The 14,646-nt window shown below is 44.9% G+C and overlaps 1 protein-coding gene across 1 annotated transcript; it reads left to right on the top strand.

The window, feature by feature from the left end:
* The first annotated feature begins 6,947 nt into the window (after positions 1 to 6,947).
* LOC308505927 (thymosin beta-10) lies at positions 6,948 to 7,396 on the top strand. Its single transcript, XM_081068752.1, has one exon. It carries the CDS (start codon positions 7,015 to 7,017, stop codon positions 7,147 to 7,149), a length of 135 nt encoding a protein of 44 aa, XP_080924878.1. The 5' UTR covers positions 6,948 to 7,014; the 3' UTR covers positions 7,150 to 7,396.
* The last annotated feature ends 7,250 nt before the right edge of the window (positions 7,397 to 14,646 follow it).

The following is a 14,646-nucleotide window of genomic DNA, read 5'->3' as shown; positions in this document are numbered from 1 at the left end:
GGTCCTGGGGATACAGAAAATACCCCAGAGGCCACGTTGGGCCCTTAATAGGTGCTAAAGCCTATTCTTCGTGAAACCTCCCTGGTGACTCGGGGCCTTCTTACTTCCACAGTCTCTGTCTTCCAAGTGGGAGATGAGGGTCAGAGGTGAGGGTCAGAGGCTGTGAACTGAATCAGGCAGAGGGAAGCCAAAGAGAGGGTGGAATGGGCTCACAATGAGAAGGACCAGATTCCAGCCTCAGCTCATCTGCATTACTGCTGTGGGACCTTGAGAAAATCTACAAACCTCTCTGAGCCCATTTTGCACTTTTTAAAAAATTTTTTTATTGGGGAATATTGGGGAACAGTGTGTTTCTCCAGGGCCCATCAGCTCTAAATTGTTGTCTTTTAATCCAGTTGTGGAGGGCACAGCTCCCTGGCCCATGTGGGAATCGAAGCGGCAACGCTGTAGTTCAGAGTTCACGCTCCAACCAACTGAGCCATCTGGCTGCCCCATTTCTTGCACTTTTTTAAGTGGAGGAAATAACAACTGCTGTAATCTATTTTGTAGGATCACAAGAAAACTTTTGAAAATAGTAGGATCCACTCAAATGCCCAAGATTTTATTTCTTTATTTTTTTACTTTTTCAGCTTTACTGCGTTATAATTGACAAAATGGTAAGATATTTAAAGCGTACGGTGGGGTGATTTGATGTATGTATGCGCTACAAAACAATTCTCCCCATTGAGTTTATTAACACATCCATCACCTCACATATTTACCTTTCTGTGTGTGTGTGAGGACATTTAAGTTCTACTCTCTTAGCAAATTTCAATTATACAATACAGTGTTATTAACTATCATCATGAGACCTTTATTATTGTGATAATTGTTTGTGCTCAAAAAGATGATAAAATTTTAAGCCAGGCTACAAAATACTTCTGGAAGGCGAGAGAGAGAGAGAGAGAGAGAGAGAGAGAGAGAGAGAGAGAGAGAGAGAGAGAGAGAGAGAGAGAGAGAGAGAGAGAGAGAGAGAGAGAAAAGCAGGCACTGCTTAGTATTAGAAAGACAATGAAAAAGGGGTTTGGGCTAGTGGAGGGTATAAACTCTTGGGGGATACGTGCTCGGGGCAAAGGTGTGGCCGGATGGCCTGTAAATGGTGAGACTGGAATGAACCCTTGCCCTGCTCTGAACTTCCTCCTTTAGGAACTGGACAGGAAGACAAGATCCTGAAATACCATAAGAATCGTGTTTCTCATTCCTCTCCAGTCCAAACAAGGAAGCCGGGAAATCTTGCAAGGGCACGTTTTAGTTCAAAGGCCTCAAGTCCAAAGAGCAGAATAAGTTCAGCTCGTCAAGAACCAAGGCCTGGAATGTTCACATCATCTATCCGAAGCCTCCAGCACGTTAGCTTGTGAGAAGGCTTTGATTGTGTCTCACCTACTGAGTCGGAACCACTGATATATTGGTTGACCCAGGGATCGATCAAATCAGAAAGCAGGGGTCAGCTGGCAAACGGCTTGTTTTGATGTAAAGTCATAAATAGTTGAAAAACAGTCATTCATTTGTTTGTTCATTCAACAACGACCTGTTAATGAACGTTCCATACGATAGAATTCTGGAGGCTAATGACTAAATGGAAATTAGTACAAATACTGGGCTTCTCCCTGAGCCTATGCTTACTTGGCTACAGTGAAATCTTCTTTGAAATGTGAAACCACAAATTTAGGGGGACTGTTTGGCTACTTTAAATGTATTCCAAATCACTTTTCAGAAAGGCGCTATTTATAATTCAGCACCACAAAAGTTTCCCGTATGTACATGTACCCTTCCAGCTAATACTACCCTCCACCACCACCAAAAGGTAACCTCTGTCACCAAAGATTCATTTTGCCTGTTCTTGACCTTCGTAGAAATGGAATCCTATGTATCGTATGTACTCTTGTGTATGTGGCTTCTTTCCCTCAACAATATGTGGTTGGGTTTATCAGTAGTTTGTTCTTTTTCGTTGCATTGTAATATTCTTCTGCGTGACTATACCACAATTTGCCTCTTCTACTATTGATAGACATCTGGGTTGTTTCCAGTTTGGGACTATGATGAATAGATTTCCTATGACTTTTTTTTTAAATATCTTTTTGATAACATAAGTACTCATTTCTGTCACTTAACCTTACCATTGAAGTTGAAATGTTTCTTTGTGGCCACTTGACTCAAGCAATGCCTGTATTTCTAATTGGGAGCAAATATCTTTGGATTCCACTAGTTTTGCAATAAGTAGTGGAGCAACCATTCCACTCAAAGACTTTCCATGTTACCTTCTATTCTATCCTACTTTTCTGAAACCACAACCAACTTTTCTTAGAGGCAGTTGTGTCCCCATACATTCACGAAAAGTGTGCACTGCATCAAATAATCATACGCAAAATCCGAGTTTGTGTGCTACATTAGCCTCAGGGCAATTTAAGTATCAGGATAAATGTCATTTTTTTACATCAAGACTCACCTGGCCTGGCAAAACGAACTTTAAAATGTGACCCCAAATTCTCAGCGGATAAGCAGGTCAAATCTGAACAAATCCCTTACTAAGTTGCTGCAGGTAGAGAGCCAGGGAGCAAAAGTCAATGCTATGGAGACTTTCAACCCCCCTGAAGCCAAGCTCTCATTTCCACTAGCAATTCTGTCCTTATCTTTTTTTCTAAATCATTATTAGTAATTGAGCTCATTGTGGCCTCTACCCTAAACAGTTTCCCAAGGACACCGGGCTGATGGACTGCTTAGTGCACCTGTGTTATCTGGTCTGTGGTACCTAGCACAAGCTGGTGTGAAAAATCTTTCATTATGAATTATGGACATGGCCTGCTCTTCTCTTCTAGAGATAGGAGTGAATTTGGAACATGGTTTGAGACACAATAGCAGTAGTGGAAGCACTTGCTGAGCACTAGTCACAGGGTTCAGAGCCTCACATTGCTTCTCTCCGTTCTGTTAGTCCCGTTTTACAAATGTGGAAACTAAAGCTCAGAAAGGCTCAGTAACTTGCCCAGGATTAAACTGTTGGTAATTTTCAATGCCAGGATTCAAAACCGGAAGTACCTACCTACAGACCCAAGGTCTCTCCTCTGCCTCATGCTGCAACCTTGCATTTATATGTCACTTTTCCATTTACCAGCTGCATCTATGTTCAGTTATGTCAGTTAGTTTTCATTATAAGCAGAACTGGGTATCGCCATTTCCTCTTACCATTGCCATCCAGCTAGTAAGTAGCAGAGCCAAGATTTAAAGCCAGCTTGCCTGACACCAAGTTCAGCTCTCTCTCCACTATACCACAGCTACCTTCCAATGGAAGCCTTGTCCCACAGCCCCCAGAACAAGTCTTGTTTCAACACCCTGCATTTGGTTGCAATTCAAGTTACCTAGAAAGTGAAGAGAGAAATTGCTTGCTTTCAATGGATAGGGTTTTTAAGAAACTCTGGGCTCTTAGCTGTATTAAGGGTTGGTTGGTGCTTGTCCCCACTTAGGCCAAGGAGTATGGAGTAGTATTATAACCACAAGGACCAGGCCTGGGAATAAGTGAGGTGATCAACAGAATAGATTTCCCTTCCTCAAGAGATGTGCAAAACGGACAAGAAAAAAGCCCAGGATACGTGTCCTGTTACCCACCTCCTACCCCAATCAAAACTTGTTCTGGCTCACTGTTCTGTTCTCATCCTTTGAAAGGTCTCAGGCCTTGTTCATTGAAAGGTGCATGCTCTTTGAAAAGTACAATGTTCCGTGTAAATGCAGGGCGGTGGTGTCGTTATTGTTATCATGGTAATTCCTGCAGGGGAAGAAGGGGAGGGGCCAGGGGGACTGAGGTTCCTCCCCAGCCCCATCCCTCCGGCTGCGTCTGCTAACTGATCAGCAGGGTGCCTCTGCTAGGTGTCGATAGAAGAGTCAGACCAAAAGTATTGTCTGAGGGCATCACGAACAACGCAGGCAGAATGATTCAAAAAGAAATCAATGGTCCTAAAAATAGCAGAGACATTCCCAGAATAATGTCTTAATGGGAAAAAGGGGTTTGAATCATGATGTGTTGTATTGTAAAAAGTCAAGTGTTTTTTAAATGTCTATATAGAAAGATGAGAGATCAGTTTGTAAAAGGGAAACAAAAGGCCTGGTGACATTCAGGCTGAGAGGTCCCTGAATGCCAGCCTCTGGCAGGGCCCACTGAGAGAGGACTCACCTAGCTACAACTTCTTCCTAGCACATTGGAGGAAAGAGCTATTGATGAGAAAGGTGCTAATTCTGCTTTATTCTGCTAATAAAAATCACCCAGGAAATAAGAAGCATGTAGCCATGAGAAGGTTCTTGTGCACACATAAGTGCACACACATGTGTACACACATACCTGCTCTAGTTTGGGTTGTTCCTTGTGTTGTAGTATACTGTGCTGTATTGAATTGTGTAGGTTTGATTGGATTTGATTGAATTGTGCTGAATTCATGATTGTCCTCGGTGTAGGTGGACTGCAGGTAGATGTTCCCAATTTCATCCAGAGGGGAGGAGTGAGTCTTTACAGTTTTGTCCAGAGTGAAGGAAGCATTCATGGGACATACTGGGACTATCCTTGGCAGAGTTATAGGACAGGACAGTTCTAACCTTGACATTGCTCCAGAAGAGCACCAAAAGCCAGGGAAGCCCAAAGACAGGATTCCTTGGCTCCTCATTGGCATAAATCTTATTGTGCCAACCAACTTGAGTTCCTTAAAAACAAAGAACATTGATTTCCCATTCTTTGGCCAACTCACAGCACCTTGAATAGTACGAGGCACAAACATAATAGGGCTTCAATACTGACCTGTGACTGATGTCCTTATTCTTCTAAACAACAGCTCATCCCTGGATTTCTAAGAGGGGCTCCTGGTACATTAGAAGAAGCCAGGCAATGAGATCTACCAGGGTGATACCCATCTCGATCCGTTGATCCCTTGGGAGTCAAGGGGGGCGATATGGTTAAGAAATACCACCATGACAGATACTCTTCCAGGTATCCACTGACCGTATCTGTTCATTCTTCACAATAATCCTACAAGCTAGGTGTCATGATCCCCATTTGTAGATAAGAAAACTGAAGCTCAGAAAACGAGTTATTTGACCAAGGTTTCAGAGCTGCTAAGTGGCATGGCTAAGGTTTAACCTTCGTCCACCTTGTTCCAAACACAGACCTTCTCTATGCTGTTTCCTGGGTGAAGAGGGAAGAAATGTCAAGTTGGATGTTGGGGTGCTGCACACATGTAGAAACCTGTTTTCCTGTGTTCTGATTTCACGTGTGTTTCAGCCTGGCAGATTATGGCTACGAGACGTACTATCCAGGAACCCCGTGAGCTCAACTTTTGACTCTGCTTCCCAAAAGCAACCTTACCCATAGGTGTCGGATGGGCATTCCTGCCCCTGAGGCCCATGCACATGTCTCCAGCTGTTCATACCTTAGGATCAATGTGTGGTTAGTTTGTAGCTTGGGTCCCAGGTCTGCAAGGTGAAAGTCATTTTCCCGGAATGTGGACATTGGGTTGTATTCCCAGCCCCATTCCACCCCTCCCCAGTGGTTAGCACACAAATTGGTTGGGTGAAATGGATTCCATCCACAGCATAAGGAATTCAGAGAACAGCAGACTTAGACCAGGCCCCGGTGACTGGTTTGAAGGTGATTCAGTCAGAGAAAAACTCAAGACCTTTGAGTGGTTATTTTGGGAAGCTATCCTCCCTTTTCCCTGGAGTGAATGCAGAGTATTCTGCACTCATTGCTTTTGCAGCCTTCTTGTGGTCATGAGGGAAGCCAGCCTATGAACCATGCCAACATACAGAGAAGGATAAAGCCAAGAGAAATGCAGAGAAATAGGGTCAATGCACTAATCGAACTGCCTCTAAAGCTCATCCTCTCTGGGCTTTATATGAAGCAATAAATCCAAGTCACTTTTAAAGTTAGTTTGATTGGCTTGGTTTTTCCACTTGCAACCCAGAGCATCCTAGCTAACATATCCCTGCTATTTCATGCACTTACCTCTGGGTTTTACCGCAGGATGAGTCACTTCTGGTTGCCAATACCAGTGGGAGAAATATAGCTATCATATGGGGAAATAAGGGCAAAGGACGAGCCCTAGTTGAAGGATTCCGTCTCTTTGTCACTATGAACTGGAAAGAATGCAGTGTGGGTGAAAGGAATTGGAGTGGAGCCTGTCACCTAGAACAGTCCAATAGGCCACATGTAGGGGGCTGAGGCAAGTCGTCTGCAAAGAGGTGCTAATCTTTGAGACTAGAATGAAGTTTTCTTAAGACACTAGGATGAATGTGGACAAGACAGCTGGGTTGGCTGTTTGAATTCCTTACACTTTCTATGTTTGTTTCCCTTTTGTCCTCTTTTCCAATTTACTGAAGTCTTCAGCTTGCTCCTTCCTGTCTCTGCTGTGCTAACGGGTAGAACATGAAGCTCTATGGTGAATGGCACTCAGCGTCCATTCCCGTTTCTTCCTTCACAAACTGGGAAGGCTGGGAAACCAAAAGCTATAGATTTCTTTGCAGTTGGAGTGCTGGGTGTCAAGTACATTCTGCCAATTATATGTGTTCCCATGAGGTTAGGAAGGTGAAGTGAGGGGTGGGGGTCATCTTCCTTCCTTTGGCTGTTGCTCCCATCAAGCACAGTCATAGAAATACTAGGCTTTTCTGCAGCAGATCCCAGCATGTGGAGCTGAGAGGCAGATGTGTTAGAGGGTGGCCCTGATTCCTGGCTCACTCCTCGATGATGAGTTGTTAGGCTGTTTCCAGTACTGGCCTCCTGATGCTCGACCTTCCTGATGGTCGCTCCCTGGACCGTCAGTTCTGTTGTGGTGTTCTGGAAGTCATTCCTGGAGCCAGGCTAGAACTGGCTCTCGCAGCCCTTCTCATGGGTTTATAAGCACCCTCTGTTAAATACCTTCCTGCTTGGTCTCTTGCTGCAGCGACGGGAGCGGTAGCCAGAAATCTCGGCTCGAAGCGAAGGCCAGGGATTGTTTTAAGAAAATGGCAGACAAGCCCGACATGGGGGAAATCGCCAGCTTCGATAAGGCCAAACTGAAGAAGACGGAGACGCAGGAGAAGAACACCCTGCCGACCAAAGAGACCATTGAGCAGGAGAAGCGGAGTGAAATTTCTTAAGAACCTGGAGGACTCCCCACCCCCGTCATCTTGGAGACTCCAGTCGTGATGTGGAGAAGGAGCCACCTGCAAGATGGACACGCGCGACAAAGCTGCACTGTGAACCCAGGCACTCCGCGCCCATCCCATCGGCTTGTGGGTCTCTGAGGGGACCCCCCCCCAATCGGACTGCCAAATTCTCCGGACTGCCCTGGGATATTGTAGAAAATTATTTGTATGATTAAAGAAAATAAAACACACCTCGTGGCAAAAAAAAAAAAAAAAAAAAATACCTTCCTGCTTAAAGTCTACTGAGCAGCCTCTGCCTCCTGCAACCCAACTCTGTCTGATAGAAGAGACAAAGGAGAATGTATTGTTCTTCCCCCTCCCTCCGAGGACAGAGCCTAGAAGGGCAGAAGCATTCCTTGGGGCCTACATGGAATTCAGTGGGATGGAATTCATGTTACGAGGTCAGCTGGCAGGTTCTCCTTCCTGGTCTCAATTGTGGAAGGTCTGGAGTTTATTCACTAAGGGAAACGACGTTCTCTTCTATGGTATTATGTCATGTACTTGACAGTTTGTGTGGCCCTTTCTGCATGTGCTCAGTCACCACATCCTATAAGCGACAGGAGTGACACGAATAAGGAGTAACCCTGTTATTATAATCCCCATTTTCCCAATTACGACACTAATGTTGAGAGAACATGATCCAAGGGACCCTGGCAACTACCTCACCAGGGTCCCAAAATGTCAGACCTTTCAGTGCTTGCAATTCTGCCACGAGAGACTCATTCTTCTCAGATGAAGCACTGGTCTCTGCAGTTCTTCTTTCAAAATCAAAGTTTGTCTAGGGTCAAGGGCCATGCACTGAGTCACTAACAAGCCATGATAAATGAGTTTAGGATCTTGTTCCTGATGGAATGACGCGGTGTCATAGAAGTACTTGGTGACTACAGGGCAGGTGGAAGTGGGAGATGAGTTAGGAAAGGCATTTGCCGGGGGGGAAAACCAACCAGTGCCAATTTTATATTTCTTGGACATCATAACTTTTCTAATGGTCAAGGCTGCTGTCACACATCTTTTCTCTTCAGGATGAGAGAAGGTCACAGAGCTGCTGTAGGCACAGCCATTGCAGCTGCAGGGGTGAGGGATGGATTTGAGAGTGTGAAACCTGGCACAGGAGCCAGCCTCCTTCCTTTGCCAGGAAGCTTGGCAGGATCAGTCCCCTAGAAAACCCTGTGTGGTCCAGGTCCTGCCAGGGACCCTGGTGCTGGAGTGGCAAAATTACCCAACTAGTAAAGAGGTGGCAGCTAGGAAGGATTTATTTTGTCAGCAGTTTACTGAACAATTGCCCCATGCACAGACACAGATATCAGTAGGGTCAGCCTTGCCCATCTCCAGCAGGCCTCACCCTTCCTGCGAACTGCAAGGGGGTAGGAGCAGTGCTTGCCGTTGGCACCGCTGTCCTGCCCCCTACCAGTGTGGCTGACAAAGAGAACTTGCAGGAGAGACAGGCCAGAGCCAACTAGGGGACACGAACCCAGGAAGGTGGCGTTGCAGAACACATCATCAGGTTGAAGCGAGCTGAAGCTTCATTTCCCATCCTTTATGAATGTTTTCCAAAGGACGCACCGGACTCATGGGCTGCTCACAAAAGAATTTGATAGGAAGATATGACACCTCATCTTACGTTCCTTCACTACATTTCTGGAGTTGACGGAGTGTCGGGAAGTGAGGCTGATAAAGTCCGCTGGCCCCTCCAAGCAGACTAATCAGACGTGAAGTCTTGGCAAAAGATAACCACGTTATAGGAGAGCCAAAATGACATCGCATCAATTCCATTTCAGATCCTGTCCGCAACACGGCCTATCACTGCTCCAGGTGGCTGGCATCCTCCACACGTAAGAGGGATTTTCAGACCAAGACATTTGTCCCCCTTTCTCCCCACAGCTGTCACTCTAGGGTATGCTGGGAACACATTTGTCACTATGTGTAAAGCCACACAGGTTAAGGGGCAGCCACTCTGGAGGTGAAGCCAGCTTTGTCCTGCCCTCCTCCCCTGCCCTAGCATTTGTAAGATGTTGCCCTTGGCATTCCAGACAGAGGCCAGCGGGTGTGCCTTCCTGAACCCATCCCCAGAGAATCGGACCGGGCTTTCCATCAGAAGAGTTATTCACAGCAATATTGAATTCCAAATAATTTATTCACTTCAGGAGTAAGTGGTTGGCAAACAATCTTTACCACTGGTTTGCGGGGATAATTGATTTCATGTAGCTTAAAAAGGGGGGAAAGAAACAAGTCAGCAGGTTGGGAGGCAATAGTGAACGCCGTATCAGTTTAATTATAGCTCCATCTTTAGCTGACATGGTTTCTTTCCTCTTGGAATTAAAATAGCCAAGCAACTTGAAATATAACCACGATGAATTTTTTTCTGGTCTGCTCCCTACCTTGCATCCTGGCTCAGGGCACGGTTACAAGCACACTTCGAGCTTTTTTCAATAGATAGTTCACGCAACATGCAAGAGTCGCCTGTGGGACACAGATAACTCGAGGGAACAGCACAAAGTAAATGAGATGCATTAGTGTCTGGATAGGAACGGAAGATAGAAGTTCTCAGAACTTCTTGTTTAATTTCTAGAAATGGATTTCCCTCCTGTGCTTAAGATTTAAAAATAGTAATCATATTCTGAAGAGGAGCTATTCCCACTCTAGGTACTAATATCAATATGTAAAAGAAAATCATTAACTAGCTGTACCTCTCAGCAGCACCTATTATATGTCAACAAGCTAACTGAGGTGATAAAACAAACTGTTTGTAGAAATTTAATTAATAGCCATTGAGATTTGGGCAAGGACTGGGGATTCTAGATGCATTACTCTGGCACCAGAGGCTGCAGGAAGCAACCATCCGCCCGGAACGAACATTTTTAATAGGTGTTTTCCTTTCCTCTAAAAAATCAGAGCACCAAAGGCTAATCGCAAACTTCAGATTCGGTACCTTAGGGATGGCAAGGCTGAGATGGCGTGGAGGCCTGAAAAAAAAAAAAAGAAGAAAGAAATTGTCTATTTCTAACCATTTGTTTGATCAACTTCAGGATGGAGACTGTGAGGTCATTTTGTAAGTGATTTTTCAACATTTAATTATGTCAGACTCCTGGCCAATGGACGCTTTTCAAGCTGGCATGGTTTGTCATTATAATATGATGTAAAACAAGGTCCCGCCCTCTGTGAATCTAGCTAACCTGGTTTCCTTTCTCCAGACACCCCATCTCTGCCAGTCCAGCTTCCCCCAACTCAGCCCCACCTCAAAGAACCCCTTCACCTTCTCTGCAGTCACTTCAGGATCCCTTTGTGCCTGTACCCACCACCTTCATTGACCCTCAGAATGAGCCCAAGCACAGTGCCTGGCAAATAAAAGGTGTCCGATAAAAGGTTTGGTGTATGATGGATGCCAGTATGACTCAGCTGTCACCTGGGAGCCACCTTGCTCCAAGGTCTAAGGAGAAAGGGCATCAAACCAGACCAATTCCACCAAGTTCCAAGCCCTCTCACGCAATGTGTGTAGATTCTTGGGGGGACTGGATCATTCAAGGCCACTTCAGCCTCTAGGACTTCCTAGTATCTAATATTATTTCAACCCTAGAGTGAAACTTGGCAACCTTTTCAGTTTTCCAAAGAAAAAAATTATTCATATTAAACATTTTTGACTTACATGAATCCTTCCATTGGAAGGATCGCAGGCACCAGCCCTCTTCCAACTTGCCTCTTTTCTCCCTTTGAGGCTTCCTCCCCGCTCTCCTGAATGCCATGCCAAGAGGCTCTAAATCCCCCGTCTTCCATTGTACAAAAGAACTGAGCCAACCTGGGTCGGGGCTGGAGGTAGTAGGGTGATCAGCCTTCTGGTTTGGCTGGAATTGAGGGGCTTCCTGGGGAGTAGGACTTTCAGTGTCAAACCTGGGAAAGCAAATTGGATATTTGGTCACCTTGGAATACATGACTGTCTCAGCACAGAGAGGACAAGCTATGGCAGAAACGATACTTTTCTCCTCTTTGATATAAATAGTGTCCTCCTCCTTTGCTCATGAGGAAGAGCCTCTTACAGATCATTGCTCTCAACCTTAGCTGCCCCTTAGAATCACCCGCAGAGGTTGAAAATATCTCAGTGTCCAGGCCACTTCTTAGAACAATTGAATCAGGACCTAAGCAGCGATGCTTTTTAAAGTCTCCAGATCCTCTTAGCTAAGGCTGAGAACCAGAGCACAGGAGAGGGCCTTCCAGGAGCTCTGAAGACTGGGCTCCCCTCAGGCTTCTGTGTCTATTCAGCGCCTGAACTATCTTAAAAGACTCAAAAGGAGTCTGTGTTTTGATAAAATGCATGATGTCCAAATGTGTTTCTTTCTGAATGTACTGCCTGCATTTTATCCAGCATCATGAACACAGCTAACCTGGTTTCATTATTCCGTTTCTCCCTCCCTAAAGAAAATCTTGGGCTTGCAACTTTCATGGCAGGGGTCGACAACTGACTGACATCTAGGCAATCCACATGCAAATGACATGAAACCCCAACGTCTGGCCACCAGGGACCTTTTGTAAAGGGAGATGATAGCTGCACTACCTGGTGACTTTGACAAGCCCGGGTAACTCTCTGGCCTGGTTACCCAGCTGCACACCAAACCTGAATAATGACATTAGTGCCTTCCTGCACAGAACTTCTGAGTTCTGGGTTTGCAAGTTCTCGGTAGCCAATTCCACTTAGATCCCTAGATTCAAGTTCCCTGACTCAGACTTTTTGAGCAGAGAAGTGTCTACTTTTGTGTCTGCCTCTGAACATTTGGTTAATGCTTCTGCTGCTCCTGTGGATATAGGTACCAAGAGAAGTTTCCCAACAAGTCAGGTGAGTCTGGGTTGAGACTGCAAGTCTCTCAAACTCTCTGTGCCTCAGTTTCCTCATCTGATACGTTAGGATGCTAGTAATGACCCTGCCCACATGGAAGCAGGGGATGGGGAGATGGATTGTGAGGGGGATAAAGTTGTGTATTTCACATATTAATTCCACTGCATTTATTACACCCTTCATCTATAGATAAACATGAGTAAGAAGTGGTCCCTGACTTCAGGGGGCTTAGAATCTAGTAGATATCTAATAAGACCTATCAAAGGGCTCTTTACAGTGGGGTATACCATGTACAGTTAAGAAATAGTGTTGTCATTGAAAGGAAGCATTAGGAAGCTGATGGTGTTATGTGGCAAACAGTCCAATTGAATCGATTCCAATTGAGTGGGATAGAGTGGCTTACCCTTTAGCTGTCTTGGTAACATCGTTTAAAACAGGAAATATTTAATATTCACTAAACCAGTCTCTTGCTGGTGTGGTTGGATAACATCTATCTAACACTTCACAACTCCTCACTGTGGCCTCCAATTGAAGGTGTCAATAACAGTGACTGACACTACTGCGTCCATTTCACAGATGGGCAATCTGAGACCAGGAGTAAAGAAACGTTGGTAGCATGTGAAGAGGGCTCCAGAGGAAAGTTCTAATTTTCCAGGCCAGCATCCCTGTGTTACACAAGAGAATTTCCTCTCCCTCAGCCTCCTCCTTCAGTCCTGAAAGACCACAGGCCCATTGCACTGTTCATTTGCTATATATTTGTATTTGCTCTTTTCCCTTCCTTCATTATTCTGCCTCTTCTTGATGTTCAAGCAACTTTTTGATATTCAGGTCTCAGCTCAGAAGTCACCTGCTCAGAGAGCTCTTTCCCGGTTCAACTAGCCCCCCTGGTTCCTTTCTATCAAATCATTCTTCTATATTGTCTATAGTACATACTGCTGTCTGAACTTATCTTGTTCAATTATTTGTGTATTGTCTCTTATTAAAATGGAACCTCCATGAGAATAGGACTGTTTTGTTCACTGCTGTATCCGTTATGCTTAGAACAGTGACTGGTACATAGTCGGTGCTCAATGAACATGTGGGGAATTCGTAATATGTTTGTATTTTCTCTGAGATAGTGATAGGAAGGCTAGCACAAAGAGAATGGAGATGCGTGTCCCAGCTCTTACAGCAAGGCTGCTTAGCTGCCATCTCTGTGCCTCAGCCTTCTTGCCCGTAAAATTGGACAGCTACACACACTGGAGGATCAGAGGATAGAGGTGCTGTGGGCCAAATGAGAAAATGGTGGAGAAAGTGCTTCGACCAGTGAAAATGCGAGTTAAGTGAGGGAGATGTTATTATCTTGCACCATCTGCTTTACTTTAATCTTTTTTTCCTCGGTAAGCAGACCTATTGATTGTAACTTGCTGGAGGAAGCTCTCACTGTCTAATTACTGCCCCAGCTCAACCTGTCACTGTGTCCTCTGCAGTCAGCACGTCCTGACACTGACCCCTGATACCACAGCCCTTTGCAGATCAGCCGGTTCTGGCACTCTGCGTCCAGCACAGAGGAAGCAGGTCTCCTTGCTCTCCTCTCCTGGGAGGCAGCCCAGCTGGGGAGAGGAAAGGACTCAGGTGCTGCAGCAAAGACGGCAGGAATGCGACTCTTGCCTGGAGCCAGGGGCCTGCAGCCAGACAGGAACGTGTCCCACCATTATACACAGTTTTGAGCATTCCCAGATCCTGGATTCCAAGAGAATGCTCCCTGCAAAAATTTTTCTGGCCTGGGATATTATTAGTCATGATGGTAGTGGTACGGGGAGGGGTGGTATGAGAATAAATCATTTCTAATGCTGGACAATAATAATCCCTTTCCCTGACAGTGTAAGGTAATTTCATATGCATTACCTCACTGGAGCCTCACAATGCTATTGTCATTAGCATCCTTTTTTATAAGGATGGGATGTGTGGTCCTTAGCACTGAGGGGTGTGCTAACAGCCAAGTAGTGGGGAGGGGAACTAGAACCCAGGCTTTCCAATTCTCAGTTGAGACTGACAGCCTAGCTCCTCACAGGGCTGCCCCTGGACGCAGACGAGTAGCTTAAGATGGAAACAGTCCTTGAGAAAAGTTCCAGAAGCTATCAGGATTTTAAAAGAGCTCTTAAAGAAACAAATATTTTTTAGCCAGCAAAGGAAATGGAGATGTACTAGAAAAGACATGTCAGTTTTATGTCAGTCATGAAGAAAGAAAAAGGATATATAAGCAAACCGCTTTTTTTAAAAAAAATTCTTAAATAAACCACAATTTTGTCTTGGGTTTAACCCCTCAGGAAATAATTGACTCAGGTAATCCCCATGCTAGAAAAGTGTCATATAGAAGATGCTTGGCATTTGTTGAATGACTAGATGAATGTTGACCTGGATTATAGCCTATGCTAGCTTTCTTTACTCTTCTTAATGAAAAAAAAAAAAAAACCATTCTTTTACAGATTCGTGAAATGATCTAATATTGGTCTATTGCTTTATTTTTTAGTTTGAAAGATCTTTCTTATACAGCATCTCAATTGATCCTTTAATAGCCTTAGGAAATAGATGATTTTATAGATGAGGAGACTGAGATTTAGAGAGACCAGTTGTTTTTCTCA

This window comes from Rhinolophus hipposideros, assembly GCF_964194185.1.
Source record: "Rhinolophus hipposideros genome assembly, chromosome: 12".
In the NCBI taxonomy this organism is placed as follows: Eukaryota; Metazoa; Chordata; class Mammalia; order Chiroptera; family Rhinolophidae; genus Rhinolophus; species Rhinolophus hipposideros.
The sequence above is the reverse complement of the archived record's forward strand: the minus strand, read 5'-3'. Positions and strand labels throughout refer to the sequence as shown.

Bases quoted from the DNA above. Each gene is read 5' to 3' on its own strand.
- LOC308505927 (XM_081068752.1), top strand. From the start codon at position 7,015: ATGGCAGACAAGCCCGACATGGGGGAAATCGCCAGCTTCGATAAGGCC.